This window comes from Glandiceps talaboti, chromosome 18, assembly GCF_964340395.1.
Source record: "Glandiceps talaboti chromosome 18, keGlaTala1.1, whole genome shotgun sequence".
In the NCBI taxonomy this organism is placed as follows: domain Eukaryota; kingdom Metazoa; phylum Hemichordata; class Enteropneusta; family Spengelidae; genus Glandiceps; species Glandiceps talaboti.
Window position 1 is genome coordinate 1,504,655 of NC_135566.1, and position 27,051 is coordinate 1,531,705.

The 27,051-nt window shown below is 35.5% G+C and overlaps 1 protein-coding gene across 2 annotated transcripts in view; it reads left to right on the forward strand.

Annotated features, from left to right (window-relative positions):
• The window catches only part of LOC144449137 (calcium-transporting ATPase sarcoplasmic/endoplasmic reticulum type-like), a 76,899-nt gene that overhangs the window by 43,976 nt on the left and 5,872 nt on the right, over positions 1 to 27,051 (forward strand). The window contains exons 6-25 of one of the 2 annotated variants that reach the window (XM_078139601.1): positions 2,541 to 2,621; positions 6,228 to 6,313; positions 8,145 to 8,211; positions 9,687 to 9,775; positions 11,274 to 11,451; positions 12,021 to 12,151; positions 12,748 to 12,836; positions 13,722 to 13,824; positions 14,925 to 15,170; positions 15,981 to 16,098; positions 16,771 to 16,871; positions 17,212 to 17,395; positions 18,971 to 19,122; positions 19,729 to 19,822; positions 20,179 to 20,305; positions 20,714 to 20,916; positions 21,358 to 21,443; positions 21,811 to 21,944; positions 22,785 to 22,902; positions 23,789 to 23,906. In XM_078139601.1, the coding sequence (XP_077995727.1) occupies positions 2,541 to 2,621; positions 6,228 to 6,313; positions 8,145 to 8,211; positions 9,687 to 9,775; positions 11,274 to 11,451; positions 12,021 to 12,151; positions 12,748 to 12,836; positions 13,722 to 13,824; positions 14,925 to 15,170; positions 15,981 to 16,098; positions 16,771 to 16,871; positions 17,212 to 17,395; positions 18,971 to 19,122; positions 19,729 to 19,822; positions 20,179 to 20,305; positions 20,714 to 20,916; positions 21,358 to 21,443; positions 21,811 to 21,944; positions 22,785 to 22,902; positions 23,789 to 23,906 (2,505 nt within the window). Of the gene's footprint in view, positions 1 to 2,540; positions 2,622 to 6,227; positions 6,314 to 8,144; positions 8,212 to 9,686; positions 9,776 to 11,273; positions 11,452 to 12,020; positions 12,152 to 12,747; positions 12,837 to 13,721; positions 13,825 to 14,924; positions 15,171 to 15,980; positions 16,099 to 16,770; positions 16,872 to 17,211; positions 17,396 to 18,970; positions 19,123 to 19,728; positions 19,823 to 20,178; positions 20,306 to 20,713; positions 20,917 to 21,357; positions 21,444 to 21,810; positions 21,945 to 22,784; positions 22,903 to 23,788; positions 26,227 to 27,051 lie in introns of those variants that run through there. The other variant, XM_078139600.1, reaches the window with a different exon arrangement.

Genomic DNA, 27,051 nt, shown 5'->3' on the forward strand with positions numbered 1-27,051 from the left:
TCATCAGGGATCACATGGGTAGGGAATTTCTTTTCACAAAATTCAGCTCTACAAAAAAAGCACAATAGTATTTTGTACTCGGTCACACAGTGTACATGTATATATGCATACACGTATGTGATTTCTAAAACTTGACTATACCTGTGCATATACAAGATCTTTATGTTCTACAATGCATAGCAGAATATATACATGTACTCCTGGTGACACAAACGATTGTATTTGTACATGAAGTATTGTATAGAAGCTAGAGTCCCATATCTAATGGTTTGGATGAAATGGGTTCTAGATGAAATCATAGACATACATACCAGTTGATTGGGTTTGATGAACTGATTGGGTGGAAGAAATGGGCAAAGTGAAATGTGTATGGTATGATGACTGAATGTATTGGATAACATCATAGGTGAAATGCAATGGTTTATATGTAGATAAACTTTTAAAAAACTATGTACCTGAAATAGAACATTGTCATCTACCAGTATGCATGTCAGAAAAATATAATGCTATTACAGGTACCAAGAATTGATCGGTTAACATGGGTCAAATGTATTTGTTTTGAGAAGTGAAAGCATTTGTGTGCATAGACTGTTGATTTGACTATTTGGTCAGGTAAAATTTAATGAAAGGGTTTAAATTACTAGGTAGGAAGGCATATACACATGTACTTGGCAGTACCCTCTAAGCCAATTTGACACGCCACTGACGAACACAATTTCTAGTGACACACCAAAATTTGGTGTTCCCTTATCTCTTACTATGTGATGACCAGTGTGCCCTCTAAGCCAATTTGATGTGTCACTGACACACACAAAATTTGGTGTTCCCCTATCTCTTACTATGTGGTGACTCACAAGAAATCCCTGTTCTTCTCATTTTGACTGACAACAACATAATTAAGCTATCATTAGACACTGATATCGGAGTGAAGTTATTCATGTGTGCTTAGAACCATATCGTGATCTAATGCACTCATTGATACAATCCCCATCACTGCAGACAGTGATGGAACTACAGGAAATTTCACATACATGTATGCTTCAATTTAATCAATGCATTTTGAACACAACTGTCAAGTACTTTCTTAAAGTACAACACTAATTGCTTATATCATTTAGCTTTTAAAAATAAAAGTTGTTGTTTGTGCTGTTGCCTGGCAACTGATCCAGTTCTCATGGTGACCATTAATCTTCTTCAGTGAAGCTCAAATCTGAATGTAAGATCCATGTTCAATTACTCACATGTCATTAACAGGCTAAGTGTCTTACAAGGCAGTCACACAGGTACATAATACGTTTTGCTTTGTCACTATGGCAACAGGCTGAATGTTACTTCCTGTTGCTATAGTGACATTCTTTTCTGTGGACAGCCAGATTAGATATAATATTTTGTTCCATAGAAACTATTGATAAGATTAGACAGCTTCAAGATAATTTTTTGTCTTAAACCATTAAACACTTCCTCTAGATAATCTTTGATAAACAGAACATATATGCAGTGTTTTTTGTACACAGTATTTAATGATAATCATAATGTACATGTATTGACACATTTTTTTCCATGAAGTGATTCTAGACAGTTTTGGTAGGAATAAATTTGTATGACCTTGTTGATTTTCCAATTTTCTAAGTGTACCAAATATCATGCAAGTCGTCTCACTCCCTCCCACATTCTTTTCTCACTCTCTTCATCGCCCACATGAACATAAAAATGAACTCTGATTTATTTATATGATATTGCCCATGGCAATATTTGCTGTACTGTTATTATGACTAGCCTAGATATACATGTACCTGTAGCTGTTAATGTTTTATGTCCATAAACCCATTCATTCTTTAACAATACTGTCATTAATACAAGTATACATGAATATGAAATTAAGATAAACTAAGTAACAGTATCTTAATAAACTAATGTAATATTGATATTGAATCCATACAGTGTTTGAAGGTCTTATAGCCTATAGACCTCAGACTAGGATTACTATTATTATTTTATGTATTCACTGTTGTACTGGATCTTTAAACCACATTCACTACCTTTTGTGCATCGCCCCCTCAGAAGCACAGGGGTGTGTAATATTTCATAGATTGTTGTTTTTCTGGTCTACAGACTAAATATAACCTTTTGACTATATATTCCTACATGTAAGGAGAAATATTACACGCTCCTATATTCTGGAGTTTGTATCTTACTATTTATTTTCATTAGCCTGTGCCTTAGTATGAAAGATCCAGGCATTCCTTCTGCTTATAGAATGCCTCACTGTGAGGCAGTGAGTCATTTATAGAATGCCTCACTGTGAGGTAGTGAGTCATTGTCAGTGTGATTACATATGTGGACCTACATACAGCTGAACCTTTCAGACTACCTGTGCCTGTGATCGTATGGAAACGCAATATGCAATAATGTTTTTCCGTATTCTACTGCAGTGAAAATACCACTTGTGTGCTCACGCAGCAGTGCAAGTAATCTCTTGTGCATATGTAATAAATAATTATTACTTATTGGTAATTGTTTTGTGATTGTTTTGTTTCCAGTGGGTGACAAAGTACCAGCTGATATCCGAATTACAACAATCAAATCAACTACACTCAGAACAGATCAAGCCATTCTCACTGGTAAGTCATTTCACGTAGAGATGAACCTTTATATGTCTTCTGATAAAATGATTATCTTTGAATAATAGAGGTTACTAACTGTATCTGTACAACAGATTTTGTTTTGTGCATGGAATCTGTCACATGGGGTTCAGACCAGTGGGTAGTCTTGGATGAGGAAGAAATTGTGATCTGATGACTGATTTGAATCATCATTTTGGCCTGAAAACGCAGTGCCGATGATTTAGGGGAGGTGTGATTTTGATTTCATTACATGTAAGAGGGTACTTAGAAATTGTAAGAGGGCTTGGTGCCTCATTCAGGGACATTACTGAGCTCTCGATATACTGTGGATATAACCTGGGTACAGTATATACAATGTAATAGTAATGTACTAAATCAAAAGCTCTCTTATGAAGACATTTAAGCCTCATTTGAAGTACACAGATTCTACCCAATTAAGGTGAAAGCACCCCATTACCATACATGGAAGATATTATGCCTTTCACAGATTCTACAGCTTCAAGACAAGCTACTGCATATGCTGCTCAGTTGTAGTGCTAGAGTGTGATGCATTATGGGATTACTGACATAGATTGATAACAACAAAGGAGTTGAATACCATTTTCATTAAGAGAAAATGTAGGATTTTTCCATTTGATGGATTGTGTCAATAGTAATCACTTGTCAACACAAAATATAGAAGAAAATGAAAACACCTGAACATTTTTTACTGAAATGATTGATGAAAACTACTAAAAGTTGAAAAGATAGGAATTAAAGTAAATGTATCTGTTGAACCGATTGACCGTTATCATGGCAACACATTTTTTTTTCAAAGTTGTTAGATGATATGTCAGTGTTTGCATTTTTAGTGTACCATTAAATTTTATAATTTATAGTTATGATTCTTATTTCTTATTTATACTATGACAGTTCTAAATACATAATAATAGTCTGTGATGTCACAAATCAATATTTTAAGATCTAATGATGTCTTATATTTATTTATTTAATTATTTATTTATTTATTTATTTAACGGACTTATATTTATTCAGTAAATTAATAATATGAATTTAAAGCTTTCAAATTTGAATTAAGAATATTTGTATATTATGAATTTATGAATTTAATATTTTCAAATATGAATAATTCCTTTCATTTTTGACTTTTTTTTTTATTTCCGCAATTTTTGTTTTGTTTTCGATATACTTCGCCAAACAAAAAAATGAATAATGCTAATATGGAAATTGTAGATGGCCAAGTACCTTTGAAATACAGTACATGTAATTATATTATTTATGATACAACATTTGTAATATCTAAGATTTCTAGACAAACACAGGCTATAAGACTGCTAAGTGTTTAGTTCTGGTATGAAATTCTAACTACTTTCATAGTACCTGGCCACCCACATAGTTAACAGAGGTATTTTGTTCCTGCCAGTTGTCATCTCTCAAGACTTTTATCCATTGGTTTATGATGATGATATACAGACTGTACAGGCAGCTATAGCTTGGTTGCAATCACTGGCTCTAATGTGATATAACTGATGTAGAAGGATAAATATACTACAGTGGAAACCTAACTTTCAGCTTACTAAGATACATACACAGTAACACCTTATTCAAGTTATTGTTTTTCTGACGAGCTAGGCTAAATTTCATGATGTGATGTATTACACAAGTTAATGATAGCGTTGCCTTTGTTGTGGGGATATAATCGCTTTATAATTACGATCTAGATAGTGTAAACACTGGAAGTCTCCAAAAATGTACGGTGGATGTCATGAGAAACACCACTCTACCTAGATAGTGTAAACACTGGAAGCCTACAAAAATGTACAGTGGATGTCATAAGGCACACCTGTGAATACAATGTCCAGTAAATAACGTATAGAAACATTATCGAAACAATAGTTTTAGTTTGTGTTTATCTTAGTTAGCTTAAAGCTTGGTTTCCACTGTCGTATATCCAAACTAGGTTACTATCCGTGTACATTGTACAAATGTAGCTTTAGCCAAGCATAGCCTGTTTATTGGCAGTGCTGTTGTATTACATCATTAGCTGTTCAGTGTTCTATCTCAAAGTCCTCATATCCAAAACTTGTCTTGATAACTGTTTAACAAGCTGGTAGTAGCACATTGAAAATGCACATCGAATAACCTGATTGGTCACAGTGCACATTGAAAATGCACATCGAATAACCTGATTGGTCACAGTGCACATTGAAAATGTACATCGAATAACCTGATTGGTCACAGTGCACATTGAAAATGTACATCGAATGTGATTGGTAATTGTACAACCATGACAACATCAGCCTATCATTATTCAAATGAAGTCATTATGTAAATGTACATGCACTGCTTTGAAATTGATTCAGCTATTAAAGTACAAGCATGTGAAGTAAACGTGATAATTTACACATAATTATGTAAATATAACATACTGGTGTTTGATAATAACATTTGGGGGTGTGGTTATGTGAATCTGTTTTAACAGTAATTAGGACAAGCTTTGAATACAAGGGTTAGGAGGTATCACAGCTAACTATGCAACAACAACAGAAAATGCGAACAGGCGAAGCAAAGCAGAGATAGATCCAGGAAGTGTTTGTTCTGGGTGAACACTTACATTGTAGATAGTTAGAATAGTATATTTTGGTCTGTTTAACATTGATTTTCAGTTGTTTACCCAGTAATAACTTTCAGATGTGTGCTTAATCTATAAATTACACTCTGCATTGGTTGTCATGGCAGCTGTATCACCATCTGTAAACCAGTAATGTCACAAATTGAACCAGTGATGCAAACGTATTGTTGAAATGTTTTCATTAGCAGTGATAGCTATCATGCCTCCAGTGTGCTACAGTTGAAGGGCATATTCCACAATAATGGTTTCTGAAAGAGGGAGAGTGTCAACACTCTTAGATAGGTTTATCTGTTCTGTTGTAAATTATCAGTGCAGTTAATGTGGTATTAAAGTGTTCTTAAAAGGGCAGGGTTTCAAACACCCAAAAGACAGTGGTCTACTATGTGTAAATATATCAGTTCTGACCTTCCAATTTCTAGATATCATGACCCAATGTCTTTCTTGTAATCAGCCATTTGAAATAGGAGTGACAGAACTTTGACCAGCTGAGTTTATGCAATTTAAAGAAAGCTAAATGACTATTTGACAAGGACAAAGTGACGTCACTTTTAATGAGAACTAAAGCCAATATTTTGGTATGAGGGTAACAGTACTCATTAATCGTCTTGCTACCAGAGTGGGGGGGGGGGGGGGGGGGGGGGGGGTTGGTGGTGGTGGAAGGTATTGGTTTTTACACAAAAAACTACAAGTTGGAAAACACTGGGTAAATCTTAAATGGTTATACACATGTATGTATGCATTGTATTGATGTAGCAGTGATTTCAAATGCTACAAATGGTAAATATCATAATTCTCAATGCACTTTTAAACTAGAGTTTCTGCACCGACTTGAAACTTTTCATCAAATGCTTTTGGAAGAAGACGTGTGTCCCATGTTATTCTGCTTGTAGGTTGAATATTTAGACATAATTGATGTGTGACATGATTCATTGATTGTACCCTGAACTTTTGTTTCTTTGTTGTCATTTCAGGTGAGAGTGTAAGTGTATTGAAACATACAGATCCAATTAATGATTATAAAGCAGTAAATCAAGATAAGAAGAATATCCTATTCTCGGTAAGTTTTGATGGCTAGACCTTCCTTTAAAGGTGCGCCCTCTAGAGATATGAAATGGTGAGGTAAGTTTTGATGGCTAGACCTTCCTTTAAAGGTGCGCCCTCTAGAGATATGAAATGGTGAGGTAAGTTTTGATGGCTAGACCTTCCTTTAAAGGTACGCCCTCTAGAGATTCGAAATGGTGAGGTAAGTTTTGATGGCTAGACCTTCCTTTAAAGGTACGCCCTCTAGAGATTCGAAATGGTGAGGTAAGTTTTGATGGTTAGACCTTCCTTTAAAGGTACGCCCTCTAGAGAAATGAAATGGTGAGGTAAGTTTTGATGTCACTATTCACAGATACAGATAGACCTTCCTTTAAAGATACGCCCTCTAGAGAATGAAACGGTGAGGTAAGTTTTGATGTCACTATTCACAGATACAGATAGACCTTCCTTTAAAGATACGCCCTCTAGAGAATGAAACGGTGAGGTAAGTTTTGATGTCACTATTCACAGATACAGATAGACCTTTAAAAGGTCCCATCGTCTAGAAAAATGAAATCAGGAGGTAAATTTTGATGTCAGAGATATATTGCAATATTGTGATATACAATGGTTATATATGCATTATTGTGATGTGTAACTTTGGGGGCGCTATTTATCAAAAAAAAAAGGTTCATCTGTGGAAATTGTTGTAATTCATAAAATAGTTTAATGCATTGCACTTACTAATATGTTGCATTATAACAGCATCATTACTAGAATTGTACCCAATAAATGAGCAAGTCATAAACTTAAATGAAATTTATTTTGAAGAGACAGAGAATAAGGAATTATTTTTCTATTGTTTTAGTATTAGTATCATGTTTCTTGAATAGCTGTACTAACTAAGTATTCATCACTGCTGAAAATAATCCCTGGACTGAGTTTACATTTGCATCTCTTAAACCATCAATCTATCAATGAAAGATATTGTATACAGTCAGAATCTAAAACACTATTCTATTCTAAGAAACTATGTGAGCATTTCTTTTCTTACACTGCTCCTTCAATTTGGAACAGTCTTCGTCATTGTCACTCTGTCTTCCTTCCACCCTGCCCTTAGAACTTTAACCTATTTCAATCTTAATTCTCACTCACTTACATACTTCTCGCTACATCCTTTCACATTTTCAAATTGTTTCTCTGTATCCTTTCATTTTGTTAGTAGTTCTGTGTCGGTACCTGGAACTCCTCGGAGAACAGGAGCATTGTAAATTTGCTTTATTATAAAATAATTTATTTTCAAAGAAACTTGATGGTAAAAAAAAAACACTCTCAAACCACACTGTTGGTACAAAACAGTATTCCAAAGTTCAAAGTTCATCTGCCATAAATATGAAATATCATCCATAAACACAGTGCAGTTGGATAGGTTGAACAGTACATAGTGTATGATATTTAATACATAGTTTTATGCTGTGTAATATACTGTTACATTTCCTGATGACATGTGTCTATCGTAGTTCTGTAAACATGTCTGACAGTTCTCTTTAATCGTGTTTTCTGAAAGTGATCACAAAATCTGATATGTCATCAATATACAGTGTGATACAGTGATTGTATTTAAAGAAGGGATATCACTTTGTGGAGGTATTTTATTTTTAATGTCAGTTTACTGACAAGAGAGAGTCAGAGTAATTTCCCTGCTTTGTGAAATTGATGTATTTTTTCATGACAAATGAAATTTGACACAATTTAAGGAAAGGATATCAGTTTATGACAGTTTTTTTGGTGTCATATTATTAACAAGTGAACTGGAGTAGTGTCTTGAGAAATTGGACTAATTAATGTGTCTCTGTTTTATCTTACAGGGTACAAACATTGCATCAGGAAAATGCACAGGAATTGTATTTGGTACAGGTCTTAATACAGAAATTGGTAAGTCAGAAAAGTGACTGATATATACATTGTAAATATAGATGAAATTTATATAAATTATAGTAAAAAAATCTGTGTGTGTGTGTGTGTGTGTGTGTGTGTGTGTGTGTGTGTGTGTGTGTGTATAGGTGTATGTGTGTGTGTGGGCAAGGTGTATGGTAGGTGGATGGATATAAGTTGATGTAGTAACCAAAGCAAAAACATTACAAATTACTACTGTAAATGTATTTGGATCCATAGTCCATATTGTAGGCATATTGTTAGCATCAGGTAGTTGAGTGTTTTGTTATCACAAATTTTATCATGGTCTAAGAATACAATGGGAGATGAAGAGCTGGTGTCATAGTTCAAGCAGAGGTTAAAGGTATCAAGTCAGCTGTTGTGATTGCTTAGCTATACACCCCAGTAGTCTGATCACCAAGTCTTTCATAGTTGCATCAGTCATTATAATTAGGAATTCCAATCCAATCCCTCGTCACCACCTGTTATGTTTAGTTACTTTAGGTTTGACAAGCCACATAGACTGAGTAAAAGTTGTTCATCTTAGATCTACCACAATAAAGCTACTTGGGGGGCCTAATGAAATGAATACTTGGACACTGCTGACTACAGTTACTTTAAGCAAGATTAATTTTTAGAAGAAAAACAATGCCCACTACTAGGGCTATGTTTATCTTAGCAAAATTAATGTTTGGGGGAAAAAAAAACATGATGACCATAAACAGCTGTAAATTCTTACTTCTACTTCTAAGTATGGAATTATTTATTATTGTACTACTTTGAATGAAAAGTAGTTTGTGAAAAAGTGTCATTGTTATTGTGTTAAGTTTTAGTGTAATCTTTGATCCCTCATCTTGTATTTGTGATGACAAATATGTTTGGTGTGTTTGTCTTTCTAATTCTACATACGTATGCATGTATGTCTGTCTCTGTGTTTGTGTCTGTCTGTGTCTGTGTCTGTGTCTGTCTGTCTGTCTGTGTCTGTCTGTGTGTCTGTCTCTCTCTGTCTCTCTCTCTCTGTCTCTCTATCTCTCTCTGTGTCTGTCTCTGTCTCTCTCTCTCTGTCTCTGTCTGTCTCTCTCTCTCTCTCTCTCTCTCTCTTTCTCTCTCTCTCTCTGAGTGCACAATGGATAGGAAAATTGAAATATTATGGACACTGAAATATGTCAAGAATTTCATATTTATAATGATTTAGTCCTTACAATTGAGATGTCACCATTGTGGGGTTCATGGACACCAAGTTAAGGAGTCTGCAGTAGCTGAAAAGGTGATAGCTATCATCTTGCAGTGCCTTCCAGCAAAGCTATCATCAGGTTTCAGAACCTGTTGCTCAGAACCCATGGTGACCTTAAAGTTCTCTATGTCAATGCCCGTATTTGGACTTCTTTGTAATATATATACTCGTGAATATTCATGAGATATATATGTTGTTGCAGCATTTTTATTAAGTTATTTTTTTAATTTATTTTTTATAGGCAAAATCAGAACAACATTAACAGAAACAGAAACAGAAAGAACACCATTGCAACAGAAATTGGATGAATTCGGAGAACAGCTTTCAAAGGTGAGTGAGAATAAAGTGTATGATACTTGCACAGATTTTTGTAAAGTTCTACTTGAAACAAAGTCTTTCTTCTGTCCTGATGTAGACAGGGGAAGTTTTCAGAAATGACAAAGTGTAATCTCATTATTAGTGTTTATGTTGTTGTATCTGTTGGGTGTTGACACACACACAGCTAATATTGTGGAATACTGAATTTTAATTTTTACTGAAGTTGAAATTGGCTGTTTTCAGTGAGTTGAATTTTCACTGATTAAGGAAGGTATGCTTGGTAACAAATGAGTACAGTGTATTTTCTCATGGATCAAAGAACACACTTGCTAAAGTAGTGAAGAGAAAATAAAAATAAAAATCCCTAAGCTTAATGGTTACATCATATTCTTTTCTTGGCACAGAGATAATATGGAAGTTAGATTATTGTACCGGTAGTATAGCAAATTGGCTGGTTAGATAATACTTAAGAGTGATTGGTTATGATGAATTTGACACCACAGGGAATCAACTTAATGAATGTACAGCTAGGTCAAAGGTCAAGACATTTGGATATACCACAGATCCCCTATATAGAGTGAACAAGACTGACAGTGTGTTGTTAAAAACTTATCAAATTATGTTATGTGTACGAGTTAAATTCTTGTACTTACTCATATATCAGTGTGATAATTTAATATTTGAGAACAATATCATGACCAAAAAAATTGTGAGGGAAAATGAAAAGATTCTGAAAAAGAAAATGGTGGAGAATTGTTTTAGAAATTAGGTGAACAGACTGGAGGTTATTTTGTAAGGATTGTAATAAGACACAGATCGACTTCTTTTTGAATTTTGAAGTCAACATACAGTGTTGTGATAACTGGTATTACCAGGTAATCATTTTAAGTGTTACAGTATGGGAAATGAATAATCGCTTCCACCTGCTTACTTCCATGTCAGTGCATCCGTTCTTCATGATCATTATACTGCTATAGTAAAGTGAGATACGTGAGCAAAGATATATATAGTTGATTGTGTTGACATTTAATACCTTGACCTTTTTATAAAGTACACTATGCTGATGCCAGTTTGATTAATTTACCAGAAATTTATCCCTGAGTGATTACTACTACTATAGTGTATTAAAAATAAATGGATATGTTTTGATTACTATCAAGATAGAAATGCATAGGATAGTATGTTCACCTTTCTCAGCTGGTATGTAATACAGTATTTTACAAGTGTTTTTGTCAAGATTTGGTAACCCTAGCAACTGTGGGGGTAATCTGGTAAACTTGCATAGATTTCTATATGTTGTTCCATAGTTATAGTCATAAACTCAGTAAAATACCAGGCGGAACTCGGGCAGAGTTTATTAATGTCCTTAGCAGAAGCTCTTAGAGGAAACCCAAGAAAAAATAACAGGTAAACTGTTATATTCGATTTGATGTACTTGCAGTAGATATCACAATTTTTTCCTGCAAGGAATTTGTTGAACTCAATTATAGTATAATTTTTGTTCATGTAGGTTATATCAATAATCTGTGTGGCAGTATGGGCAATCAACATTGGTCATTTCTCAGACCCCTCACATGGTGGCTCATGGATCAAAGGTGCTATTTACTATTTCAAGATTGCGGTAGCTTTAGCTGTAGCTGCCATCCCAGAAGGTCTCCCCGCCGTCATTACTACCTGCCTTGCTCTCGGTAAGTCTACTCGCTGTATATCATTCATGCAACACTCATCTTAACCCATTCAGTACTGAAAACTTTGCCGCCAAATTATTTGAACAAAATTCTTGTTTTTATGTAAGTTTTTGGCATATATCAACTTCATTTTAGACTGGAATTAAAGAAATGTTATTTCCTAATAAAGTAATATTATTGTAATTATGAAAATATTCATATAAATTGGGTCCCAAAATTATTTAAAACTCGTCTCCAGTCATGAAAGGGTGAAACTGTTCACGAAGACAACATATTGACAATACAATCTTTCAAGACGTATTCAACACATTTTAAGAAATTTTTCTTTTTTAAAGACCTCATTTAGAGTTCAATTCAGTTTACTAAATGCACAAACATAATATACACTCTGAAAACATTGTGAAATGCACAAACATAATATACACTCTAAAAAGATTGTGAAATGCACAAACATGATATACACTCTAAAAACACTGTAAAATAACAATTTAGTGTACTTTAATTTGGTACTAAGATGTCACTAAATAAACAAGGGGGAATTAACTTTTCTTTGATTTTTCCCAAACCAGGTACCCGTCGTATGGCTAAGAAGAATGCTATAGTGCGTAGCTTACCTTCTGTAGAAACTCTGGGTTGTACATCTGTCATCTGTTCAGATAAAACTGGTACACTAACAACAAATCAAATGTCAGTCAGTAGAGTAAGTACACCTCCAAGTTTTCAACAAATAGTATAGAATTTGCAGTCAAGTGTATTCTTTGCATGTTGTCAGATGTTGTCATACACAAAGAAACCAAGGTGTACATACCTATAGACAATGACAGTTTAGTGACACACAGTATAACAGGAAGCCTTTACCAGAACATACTGCATAACATATAGATTTACACTCAAGGTTTATCATTCTGCAAGTTTAGGTGGTTGTTTTACTTAATAGATAACTACATTTTTACCCACCCACTGCTGCCTCCTAATACATGGACATCAGCCAGTGTGACTTAAAAAATAGTTCAATAAAATGAAAGAAAATAAATAGTTAATAATAAATAAATATAAAATAGTTGTTACAATTAGTTAATGCTACTTTTACTTGAAAGCATCAAGTGATCCTACAATTACAATATCTGGTGATAAATTGCTCCAAACTGTGATGGTTCTATGGTAAAATAAGTATTTTCTGCAGTCAGTTTGAACGGTAGTATTTGGTAACTTTAGATACCATGAGACAAGATTTTAAAAAATGACCTTGGTGGCTCGATAAATTTATGCGATATTTATTTCTTACCTTTATTTCAGATGTTTATAATCAAAGATACGAAAGGAGATGCAGTCAACCTTCATGAATTCAGTATCTCTGGTACGACCTATGAACCAAAAGGAGATGTGTAAGTCCAACTGTCACCAATGTGACTATTACAATTGAAGTCGATTAACCTAAAACAGAATAGTATCTCACTAAATGAAAATCTTACAACCAGCGACAGACAAGCATTTACAAGCAGGACTTGTCAAACAGGGAAAGTATTAAACAAATGAATCAATCACACTTAGTGCAGCGTTAGTTTTCCTAGTTTGATATAAACAGTTTTATGTATGCATGAAATGCCAGAGGAACTTAAAATTTGAATGTGAATTTGAACAGTCATGTAAAGCAGCCAGAAAACTGTTCTTATCAAGCCATGAAATGTTATTACAAGTCTCTACTGTTCAAACATGCTATGTCAAATGTTATTAATCCAGTTCATTCATTTACTTTCCAGTTTGTAAATGCTTGTTTGTTGCTTGTTGTAATAAGAATATTGCTATATTTCATCATCTGGCTTAACAAAAATGTTGCATTGTATTTCCTAGCGTTACCATTCATTATTGTAGCAGATTGTTGCTATTAAGTCATTTATAGTGGAACAATGTTTATTGAATATTTCAAACAACTGTGTTCCAATCAGATATTTATGTTTGGTAAGTCAGTCAAGGTTTGGTAACCATCACTCCTACTACCAACACACATACACGCACACATACATGCACACATTTGCATGTACATACATACACACACACACACACATACATGTACATGTGTGCATGTGCTATGTGATGTCACACACATGCACTCATATGCAAATATGGGAGCATACACACACACACACACACACACACACACACACACATATGCACATGCAACATACTGAACCAAGTTTAATTCACCTTATCACCCAGCAAACAAGCATGCTGTACTATATAACTTACTCTTTCTTGTGTTTTATTCACAGAATGATAAACGGAACAAGAATAGACACTGGTAATTATGAAGCTTTGGTAGAACTTGCACAGATCTGTTCACTGTGTAATGACTCAAGTATAGATTTCAATGATGTAAGTACTAAAAGTCAATAAGTGAAATATTCAATAGAATTTAATGTATATATCATAAAAAGTCAGTAACTATGATCTTAATGGGACCTTGCTCTGCTCTTTTCTCTGTGACGACTCACACACAAAGTTTGTTGGAAGTAACACAGTTCTGTTCATCATGCATTCAAGAACAATGAATTAATACATAGATTAGAAATATGAATTATGATAAGAAGAAGTAAGAATGGTTAAGTCTGACATATGTCAGTACCAGTACCTCTGTGTACTTGTGATAAGAGTAACTCAGATAGGATTATTTTGAGCTCTTCAAGTAACAGTGTTTCAGTCTCAGGTTTTGCATTAATTTTATTATATCTTTAGAGTCATGTCGATAAAATAGGATTATTCTTTTATTTAGGACTAACTTTTTCACATCCAAACATTAATCTTAATCCAATCTAGGCCAATATAACACAATATAATAACTGTCTGTCGTCCCATGTCTCTGTAAGGTAATAAATCTATATTGCCCTTAACATTCTATAGTCTGTAAGGTAATAAATCTATATTGCCCTTAACTGTCTGTAGTCCCATGTCTCTGTAAGGTAATAAATCTATATTGCCCTTAACTCTCTGTAGTCTGTAAGGTAACAAATCTATATTGCCCTTAACTGTCTGTAGTCTGTAAGGTAATAAATCTATATTGCCCTTAACTGTCTGTAGTCTGTAAGGTAACAAATCTATATTGCCCTTAACTGTCTGTAGTCTGTAAGGTAATAAATCTATATTGCCCTTAACTGTCTGTAGTCTGTAAGGTAACAAATCTATATTGCCCTTAACTGTCTGTAGTCTGTAAGGTAATAAATCTATATTGCCCTTAACTGTCTGTAGTCTGTAAGGTAACAAATCTATATTGCCCTTAACTGTCTGTAGTCTGTAAGGTAATAAATCTATATTGCCCTTAACTGTCTGTAGTCTGTAAGGTAATAAATCTGTATTGCCCTTGTAAGGAAAAACTCCTACATAATTAGATATATGATCCGATATTTCTCATCGTAAATATGTGTCTTCCATAACTTGATCATTTCCTTATACACTATATTTATATCTTACATAACTAGACCAAGAATGTGTATGAGAAAGTTGGTGAAGCTACGGAGACTGCCCTCACAGTACTGGTTGAGAAACTCAATGTCTTTGGCACCAACCTCTTAAACATGAACAAACATGAACTAGCTAATGCTTGCAACCAGATATTTGCCAAGAAATTTAGGAAACAATTCACCTTGGAATTCAGCAGAGACAGGAAATCAATGAGTGTCTTCTGTGATCCTGCAGCTGGTGGTTCACCCAAGATGTTTGTCAAAGTAAGTTGGTCTGTCAAATTAGTAAATAGCGCCCTCTGGAGACAGTCATGGCATTAACCTTTACTATCATATGTACCCAGTATCAATTCCAATGCAATTCAATGGAGAGCATGTGCATCTAACCTGAGCAATAATTTTCAATATCACGGCCCAACACACTTTGCCCGAATATGGTAAGTGGCATGCTCATCGATGTCCTTTCGCTCGGTGATTTAGTTTTGTTAATTTCTTCATTATTTTGATGTTTCTGCAAATGAAATAATATTTCAGTGTCAGTTTGTGATTCAAGTGTTGTTTCCGTGCTTTATTGGGTATATGATAAAACCTTTACGACCCGGCCCGGTTTTGCGGACCTCAGTAGTACTGCATATGGGCCCTTCTAAAGTCAGGCCCTTCCACCATACAACCTCAGTCCGCAAAAACCCATATTTAGGCTGTAAAGATTAATGGTTGAACGATGATGGAAGATGAAAATACACAGTTTATTCTTGTCTATTGAATATATTAGTGATAAAATAAACCATTTCTACTCTTGCATCATTGATTTATATTTATATATAAACAGCATTATACCTACATTCTGAAAATTGTTTTCAACCAATTTCACATAACTAAGTATAAAGTGTTTTTGAAAGCGTTTGAACTTGTAGCCTAGTTCACTCACTGCCACTAGAGGGCATAGTAGCATATTAAATGTATTATACAGATCTACATACGAAAGTCAGGCTATCAAATGAGTTGTAAGTGGTCGTAATTTTATAGTAACAATTTAGGGTGAGGTGAAACTGCATAAATTATGATATTTTCCAGGGAGCACCTGAAGGCATTCTGGACAGATGTACACACGTACGTGTTGGCACCGATAAGGTTCCCCTCACTGCAGCTGTCAAACAACAGTTGAAGTCTACCATTGAAGGCTATGGCACAGGTATGTATATACTGTCATGAATTGTACATTGTAATACAGGGCTTATAATCAAATCTCTACAACATGAACGCAGAACTCGGCTCAGTCCACAACTTCAAGTTCTTGAATTGCCCTGTTACCATGGAAATGTGTCAGTATCCCGTCCACAAGTTCAGGTTGTTCTTGAATTGCCCTGTTACCATGGAAAATAGTTTGCATCCTCCTGGACCATACTGTGTCAGTATTTAGTAATTTTTGCCAGGCCATGAGGAGCGCTGTGAGATGTCTATTACCCTGAGGGCTGTTATGTAGTGACTATTTCTAGAGGCTGAAGTTGCTACATAAGAGCAGAAGGGATAAAATAATGACTTGTAGTGTGGAATGTGGATCTACAGGCATTTATAATAAGTACCTGCTTTCCCAATTGTAATCATGTTGGGATGTGATTACATCTTAGGTTTACGTATAAGGTAGATTTTAATAGAGGTTACAACAGATTTCTGAGCTTCCAAGGGTAATCAATGTAAAACCTTTTCTTGGTGTTGAGAGTTATCATGGGATAAGATAGTAACACCAAGACAATTGTATGTAATCAACTATGACAGTGTAAGCAGAGCATTTAATAATACAATTGTCAGACAGTGTTTAAATTATCCAGTCAAATTATTATTATTATTGTTGTTTTACTTTCAGGCAGGGATACGTTACGTTGTATTGGTTTGGCAACAATTGACAACCCAATCAAGAAAGAAGAAATGGATTTGGAAAACGCTGCAAATTTCATCCGTTACGAGGTCAGTCAACATTCCAATAAGATCAAAAGTTGAATTAAGTAGTGTATCAAAGACACTTAACAGAGTCAGTGGATGTTATTTATTTACTGGATAGACAGACAGAAAGACAGACACAGACACAGACAGAGACAGATGGATGGATGGACGGACGGACGGACGGACAGACGGATGGATGAATGAATGAATGAATGGATATATAGATGGATCAATATATAGATTAGTAAATTCAATGTTATTCCAACATCAGTAGGATATCAGTTGTATTTGGTATTCACTCACTCAAGAAAGAAAGAGATTTAAACTGACAGCTGACAATATTTTGACTTGTGTATTTATACAGAGTAACATGACATTTGTTGGCTGTGTTGGTATGTTGGACCCTCCACGTAAAGAAGTGATAGCCTCCATTCAGGCTTGTCGTCAGGCTGGTATCCGTGTGATTGTAATAACCGGTGACAACAAGGCAACTGCAGAGGCAATCTGTCGTAGAATTGGGGTCTTCACAGAAACAGAGTCTACCGACAGTAAGTTATTCTAATTCTTGTTATCTTCTAACTGTAACTCTGTAAGCCATTTTATTAGTAGTTTCAAACTCAGAGTGTACGTTCTTTACCTTGTATGTATTTAAACCAAATCACTTGACCTTCATATTCATGGTAGGCTACAGAAGGGCATTGGTTACTATGGGTATTTCCATCCCCTGGTCCATGAACACAGGAGTGCATTGTTTATTACGGGTATTTCTATTCCCTGAGGTATGACCACAGAAGGGCATTGGTTACTATGGGTTTTCCATCCCCTGGTCCATGAACACAGGAGGACATTACTTATTACAGGTATTTCTATCCCCTGAGGTATGACCACAGAAGGGCATTGGTTACTATGGGTATTTCCATCCCCTGGTCTATGAACACAGGAGGGCATTGTTTATTACGGGTATTTCTATCCCCTGAGGTATGACCACAGAAGGGCATTGGTTACTATGGGTATTTCCATCCCCTGGTCTATGAACACAGGAGGGCATTGTTTATTACGGGTATTTCTGTCCCCTGATGTATGACCACAGAAGGGCATTGGTTACTATGGGTATTTCCATCCCCTGGTCTATGAACACAGGAGGGCATTGTTTATTACGGGTATTTCTATCCCCTGAGGTATGACCACAGAAGGGCATTGGTTACTATGAGTATTTCCATCCCCTGGTCCATGAACACAGGAGGGCATTGTTTATTACGGGTATTTCTATCCCCTGAGGTATGACCACAGAAGGGCATTGGTTACTATGGGTATTTCCATCCCCTGGTCTATGAACACAGGAGGGCATTGTTTATTACAGGTATTTCTATCCCCTGAGGTATGACCACAGAAGGGCATTGGTTACTATGGGTATTTCCATCCCCTGGTCCATGAACACAGGAGGGCATTGTTTATTACGGGTATTTCTATCCCCTGAGGTATGACCACAGAAGGGCATTGGTTACTATGGGTATTTCCATCCCCTGGTCTATGAACACAGGAGGGCATTGTTTATTACGGGTATTTCTATCCCCTGAGGTATCACCACAGAAGGACATTGGTTACTGCGGGTTTCCATCCCCTGGTCCATGACCACAGGAGGGCATTGTTTATTACGGGTATTTCTATCCCCTGAGGTATGACCACAGAAGGGCATTGGTTACTATGGGTATTTCCATCCCCTGGTCTATGAACACAGGAGGGCATTGTTTATTACGGGTATTTCTATCCCCTGAGGTATGACCACAGAAGGGCATTGGTTACTATGGGTATTTCCATCCCCTGGTCTATGAACACAGGAGGGCATTGTTTATTACGGGTATTTCTATCCCCTGAGGTATGACCACAGAAGGGCATTGGTTACTATGGGTATTTCCATCCCCTGGTCCCTGACCACAGGAGGGCATTACTTATTACAGGTATTTCCCTCCAGTCATCCCTATTAGGTACGAAAGAGATTACACATTAGAAGCATATCCTTCATGTGACCTCTTGTCATTCACCGTCACATCATGGCTTGAAATACAAATATCCACTTCGATATACAAGTTTTCTCACAACATCTTTGCAATGATTTTCTGCAGGACTTTCGTACTCCGGCAAGGAATTTGATGCCCTCAGCATTGGTGAACAACAAGATGCAGCGATGAGAGCTCGTCTCTTCTCCCGTGTAGAACCTGCTCACAAGAGTAAGATTGTAGAATACTTACAAGGAGAAGGTGAAATTTCAGCTATGGTGAGTACATTTATGTTTTACCTTTTATTTGCCATGGTAGTTTGAACTAGTGCTTGCAGTGTTCTTTGTACCCATACTTTCATGAGTGTAGCATGAGTATCCACACTGGAACTCAAGTGGCATAGGGTTCTGTTAAAATGGTACTGTTTGATCGTGCGCTTCGTTTTCAACAAATGAACACATCGTCATTTGCATATCATTTGTGTGCAGGTATGCAATAATGTTTTCGGTATTACACTGCAGTGGAAATACCACTAGAATGTATGTGCACCTGTGCATGTAATCATGGGTACATACATAATAATTATGCAGTACTTATGGTGTTACTGGTATTCTGTTAATGGCAGAGTAACTGTATCATCATTTCTTGTTGTAATAATTTAGGAGAACACTGCTGTGGTTTACTGTATGTTTTTGTGTAGATACTCAAAGTGGCTAAGTTTGTATTTGAAGTTCAATACTACAAGTTGAATAAGTTGTTACAGTAAAAGTTATGGCTAAACACACAGGAAACTTGTGTAAAAGTTCATGTGTTCAACCCATGAAAGAAACAATGTTGGAAATCTTAACTTTAAAGTTCTAAAATGTAATTTTTTCTTTTACAAGACTGGTGATGGTGTCAATGATGCTCCAGCTCTGAAGAAGGCCGAGATTGGTATTGCTATGGGCTCTGGTACTGCTGTGGCAAAGACTGCCTCTGATATCCTTTCAACATTTCATTCTGCTTACCCTACCTGGTTTTGAACTTGGTTGAAATGATTGTATCAAACCCCAGATGTCAGCTTGTTTAATTCAATAAAAATAGGTTTAGACTTGATAGGGTTAATACTTTGTAATAGTTTCACACACATCACAGGACATTGTTGTCCAATGATAACTAGTGTATAGCGCCCTCTTGTGTACTGTAACAATGAAAAGTCAAAGTTCAGAAAAAAATTGGTACTCGATCGTTCAGTGACATGTCACATGACCTTATCTCATTCAGGAGCAAAATTCTCCAAGTTAACAACTAATGACAGATTTGTATAAGTTAGTTACTCCTTTACTCCTCTGCACAAATGGTGTTGGCTGATGATAACTTCTCTACCATCGTCTCTGCCGTTGAAGAAGGTCGTGCCATCTACAACAACATGAAACAATTCATTAGATACCTCATATCATCCAACATTGGTGAAGTGGTCAGGTGAGAAGAAACATCCATTTTATTGTGCATTATGTATTTTCTAAAGTTCCATCTATTTTTGACAAGTTTATAGAGGGACAGCATGTAGTGTATCGTAGCACCAACAAGAAGTCTGTAGATTATAACAGTCATTCATATCGTTGATGCTTATTGTCACATACTGTATTGTTATAACTGGTCAAATATCACCCTTCTAAGGGGGAATTTTACTTTCCATAGTATTTCACAGAAAGTTTTGCAACTCAAACTATTTCATAATTATGTGAATCAGATTTACCTGCAAATGACAGATGAAGGGTTCTGCCAATATTAATATTTCACAGTGTAATACAGAGATGCAAACCATCCAACTGATGTACCATAAGAATGATTGTTTACTCTCCCCTCCCCCTCTCTCTCTCTCTTTAGCATCTTCCTTACAGCTGCATTGGGTCTACCAGAAGCTTTAATTCCAGTACAACTACTGTGGGTTAACTTGGTGACTGATGGTCTCCCAGCCACTGCTTTAGGCTTCAATCCCCCTGACTTGGATATCATGAACAAAATGCCACGTGGTCCAAGGGAACCTCTGATCAGTGGATGGCTATTCTTTAGATATATGGCCATTGGCAGTAAGTATACTTTACTAATACCAATATTTATGTGTCCTGTGCGATGTAATACACCTATTCTGTAAACATATTTATTTGTATGCTTTACACGAATGCACACAAGTATTTTCACCAAAATAACTCCCGCTAACATGAAGAGTAGAACTTCTCATGAGTGTTGGAATCTTAATTTGGGGGACATTAGGTATGTTCTGATAACCGATAACAATGCCATAATCTTGCTACCACTCACGCATATAGTATTAGTAGAATAGAAATGAATACTTGACTCTGTTTTATGTAGTAGTAATAGGGAACTTACCTCATTGCAATCTAGTTTTTGAAGCGACAATGACTCACATGTATGTAAATTTTGTTACATTTAAGGTATATATGTATCCATACACTGCCTTGCTTGTCTCATTGAAATCAGTAAAATGTTTGCATGTCTTTTCCCTACAGTATATGTTGGTTGTGCTACAGTTGGTGCGTCAGTATGGTGGTTCATGATTTATGAAGGCGGACCAAAGCTCTCCTATTGGCAGCTGGTAAGATTGACATACCTTCAGTCATGTGTATCAGGTTTGAATGTGTATGTGTTACACCTAATCTGTGAAATTGCTCAATTCATGAATTGGGCAGTTTTAACGGATTGGGTGTAGCATATGCACACATACATGTATTTCGTGTGTGTGGTGGGGGGGGGGGGGGTGCACATGTGTATGTATGTGTAGATTGATAGATAGGTGTGTTTATTGGTGGTAACTTGTTTGATGTTAGAAGAACAGATTTGGTCTTTTTCTTCATAATTTTAGCAATTTTTGTGTAATTTCATTATATAATTTTCTATGTAATATTATTGTCATAAATGATATGTAATAATATGTAAATATTGTACAACTTTGTATTTTTCAGTCTCACCATCTACAATGTATTGTAGAACCTGAACATTTTGAAGGTTATGAATGTGATGTATTTGATGATCCACATCACATGACTATGGCTCTATCTGTACTTGTAACTATTGAAATGTTAAATGCACTTAACAGGTATAGTGTACTAGTTGTTCACTACACATTATTCAAATTTCTCTTTTGTATATTTAATCTAAATGAAACAGAATTTGCTATGCATAATGTTAATTTAGATAATGTTTTACAATTGAAAAGCTTATCATGAGAACTGACCAATCAATGAGCTGCTTTCAATATGTACAACTGACCAATCAGTAAGTAGCTTTACATCATAGAATTAACAATCAGTAAGTATCTATTGGTTTATAGAAATGACCAATCAGAAAGTAGCTTTAATCAGAACTGACCTATTAGTAAGCAGATTTTGATATGTAGAACTGACCAATCAGAAAGTTTGTTAATCATAGTTCTATTGTCCAATTCTATCCATTTTCACTCTTCATAGAATGTGATAATATCAAGTCTGTAAGATGATACATCAGAAAGTAGCTTTTAAGATGTAGAATTGACCAATCAGAAAGTAGCATTTAAGATGTAGAATTGACCAATCAGAAAGTAGCTCTTAATATGTAGAATTGACAAATCAGAAAGCTCTTAATGTGTAGAATTGACCAATCAGAAAGTAGCTCTTAATGTGTAGAATTGACAAATCAGAAAGCTCTTAATGTGTAGAATTGACCAATCAGAAAGTAGCTCTTAATATGTAGAATTGACCAATCGGAAAGTAGCTCTTAATATGTAGAATTGACTAATCAGAAAATAGCTTTTAAACATAGAACTGACCTATAAGCAAATAGCTTTTGCAATGTAAAATTGGCCAATCACCAAATCACTTTATGAATTAGGGTAAGACAGAATTTTTGAATAGTGAATGTATCATTTGACAAAATTTGTTGTTTGTTTACTTGTTTACAGCTTGAGTGAGAATCAATCTCTTATTGCTATGCCTCCATGGTCTAACATTTGGTTACTATTGGCTATTGCTCTATCTATGTCTCTCCATTTTGTAATCCTGTATGTGGACGTCATGTCAGTAAGTACTGTTACTTTGTTATACTTAGACAGACATTGCTGTGTACTAATAGTAGGACAAGAACCCCTTGACACCTGTATGCAGATATGGCAAACTTGGGGTATTTACACCAGTGTTTGCAGTCTTCTATATGGCAATACTATCACAAGTGTAGTGAATGAAAGTACATCAGAAAACATTGCAAGTATGAGTATATGACTGCACACCAGTGCAAGGAATCTCTGGTACATATGTAGTTATATGAACTACCCAGTGACTTGTGGGACCATGTTTTTGACACAAAGTAACAGCATATCAGTTGGGGGGGGGGTGCTGTGTATTTGAATGGAGAAGACTTGTTCTATTATTCTCAGACACATACAAATAACAGCAGGTGTTAGATAAAAAGTAAGAGCATATTGGTGGGGGTGGGGTTTGGGGATGGGGTGCTGTGTATTTGAGTGGAGAAGACTTGTTCTATTATTCTCAGACACATACAAATACCAGCAGGTGTTAGATAAAAAGTGACAATTTGAATTGCCCTTGTTAATAGATGGTGCTAGTTATTTGAAAATCCAATATTTATATCTAAGAAAACCATGGAAGAAAATAAGAAATTAACATTTTTTTGCACCTCCCTGTGGTCTTTTTGTATGATTTGTTGATGACAGTAATCAAGCGTTTAAAGTCTATACTTTAAAAAATACTCCATGTGAGACTAGATGTGAAGTGAGGATAATCCAATGTGTTCAAAAAAGTTAACAGAGACAAGTTAGCAGAGAGTCCCATGTGTAGAATTATATGGACACAAGTTGACAAAGAAGTACATTCTGTAGTCAGTCCATGGTTCTATATTGTTGTCTACAGTAAAGTGTGTAACAATCTTCACTTTTTGTCTTTTTTTCAGATGGTGTTCCAGATAACTCCTCTCAACTTTACGGAATGGATGGCTGTGCTCAAGATATCAATTCCTGTAATATTACTGGATGAGACACTCAAATTCGTTGCTCGTCGTATTGCAGAGGGTAAAAATCCTTTAGCCGAAATTCACTGGCTTGCTGCCGGTATAATTCCAGTTGTCTTGGCGCTAATTTACTCGCCAATTTAGTGTGTCTTTTCTGTGCTTGGATTGTGTTAGCCGTCATCCGTTGTGGTAGTGCTAAAGTAGCTAGTAACCTAAACCACCCCCTCAAACATCACTCCTTCTGCTACTTTTGTTTTCATAAATAACTTTCTAAGAAACTAGAAAGAACAAAAATGATAATCGTAACTAACTCGTAAAACTCATGTGTAACATTAATTCGTGTCATTGTTTGTGTTTAAATCTGAGGATGCACAGGATATGAGGACAGTGTCCCTTCACTCTCCTCTTTTAAATTCTATTCATAAATGTATTTAAAAAATCAGTTTAAAAAATGTGAAGTTAAAAAAAATGTTTTTTGTACACCACAATGAATTTGACCAGAAGAAGTATGGTCCAGCAGGATGTTTAATTTCCATGTTCGTCTCATGAATAGTTTTAATTTTAGTTTTTGTTTCAAGATGTGATAAAATAAAGTAAATTATAGCGTAGGAGTAAAACTTATCCAGAACATACTTTGGTGCAATGTGAAGGACTGTTAAATTTTACAAATTTGTAACATCACAGTGTCATATCATGACGGTTTTAAGGGCATATTGAGCTCCCTATATATTTGGTCGAGAAGTTTGTCAATTTCAATATCACCAGGGTAGATATCACGTGTAGATTTGTGTAAAAATAACCATTGCTTGCTTATGACAACTTAACATTATTGCCACAAGTTTTCTTTGTGTTTACATTGATTTTAAAGGTTTATTTCTTTTGCCAAAGTTTGAAGATTTCTTTTCCTTTTTAGCATCCAAATTATGTCATTATACAATAACTTTACTAAATTCTTTCATCATTTACGTTATCATTACCTCACCAACCATTCTTTACCGACCAAAAATAAGAACACATTTATGATTTATAGTTAGATGAGCTTGAAGTAGCTAGTGCTCTTTTTTTTTCTCTTTTTTTTTTACTGTCCACGTTGAAAAGACTGCATGATAGATTTACAAAACTAAACTGATTCTGTGAGTTCACCATGTTTCCCCCCAGCAAACATAAAGTTTTAAGGCAATCTGTTAGTTGTGCTTGAAAACTTGCATGATTATACCGGATAACAATTTTATAAATATTGTATAAATATCACCTCCATGATGATAACAATCAGAATTGTTCAGTTCGATTGTAATCTTCTATCAAAAGATTCCACACTCTCTTGTAGAAGTAATCATTTTATAATCATTTCTATTTACATGTATGTCCCATCATGCACCTGTCTGTGTAAGCATGCTCAGTGTCAACATCTTTTCTGAGCATGTGCAGTGTACAAGTGCATGATGGGAGACTGATGACTGATCTGTAGTGTGTAGTTTTCTTATTAAACAATGCAATGTGACAACAAAAGACACTGTTCATGTACACTCTCCCTGTATTTTGAAGAAATTGTAAATAAATGGGGAATGCTCGTCCCTGGCTTTCTCACCTTATCATATGCTTTGTGTTTGGCTGTGTTTCTGCTAATGTTCACTCACACCTTGACACTCTGTAGAAGAAACTTTTAACTGGTAGATGTTCATGTTATGCATGCATGTGTAACACATAAATTCACTCAGTGTTTTTTGCTAAGGTTTTATAACCCCGGTAATAAAGGTGATGTCTGATCTGTATGTTGTTACTATACATTTTAACAGTTTGTGTTTGGGGTGATCCCAATTGAGAGTGTGATAAACTGAGGAGATTTAATGTACTTACTGTCACCCTAGAAGGAATACCATCCCACATAATCCTCTGCCCTCTCGGTCATTTCTGTCACTTTGTCACCCTATGTGGACCCCAGTCTGTTCCCATGTAAGTAAGCACATTACACAATGGGTGTCTGTCTATCTGGGTAATGTCAAAGCAAAATGAGAAATATTGGTACAAGACTTAATGAACACTGCAAGTGTGTGCCATATAATGAAGCAGTGAAACTCTGACATAAATAACCATCTGGTGAGAAACTGGTGGTTTTATTATATCATCATATTTGTCAGATACAGATGTGTGGATTTGAAATTAAAGATGAACTCCAAAACTGATTCTTGTCATGAGTAGTTGTCAAAAAGCTATGATGACCCACTTTATTCACATAAATAATATCACAATTCCAAAAACTCGTCATATTCATATTTCATTATCATGGTAGTGTTTTTCTGTCATATCCACTATTCATTACAAGCATGATAGCTGAAAGCCAAACCATTTGTGATTTGGGGGAGGGAGGGTGGTACATCCAGTGTCCCTACCATTTCTGATTTGGTGGGGTGAATGGGTACATCCATTGTCCTTCATGGTAATAGATCCAACCAAATCTGATTTGGGGGAGGGTGGATGGTACAACCAGTGTCCTTCAGGGTAATAGACCCAACCATTTCTGATTTGGGGGAGGGTGGGTGGTACAACCAGTGTCTTTCAGATTTAACTGTCTTAACAAAACAATTAAAAACTGCATGCAAGAATAAGCTTCCTTGATGTGTACTTCTAAAGACTGTAACTATGTGTACTATATACTTGTAACTGCATGTACAGTAACTATAGTTAACCAATGGATTTAACTAAGTATTCCTGCTAGGAGGGGATAATTTAGTTTGGCTATATCCTAAATGAATTGTAAGGTCCATAGTATAGACAACTGTGTGGTCTATTATAGGGTCTGTAGTATAGACAACTATATTGTAGTCTATTGTTGTCACACTGTAGCTGGCCATGTAATAACATCAAAGTCCTGAGACATCTACAGTTTTCTGTGTATCTGATTTGACTTCTTGGTATTCTGATGTGGTTACATACCAATAGATGACTCACAAACTTTTCATTTATACTTTTGTTATTAAGCCTAGAATATCGTCATGTGGGTATCTTGACTCACTATTCCCCTACCATGTCTGGCATTTTATGACCAGTATTTACTTTAATGAGCTTTTGGCCGGAAATTAGGAGTTACTTTTTATTGGGTTTTTAATTTTTCCCATTGTGAGATGGTGTCAATAACATCAAAACGACTCAGTGGGTTTAGCTATTCTACGTAAACATAATTACCATGTTCAATCAATCATTGTTGA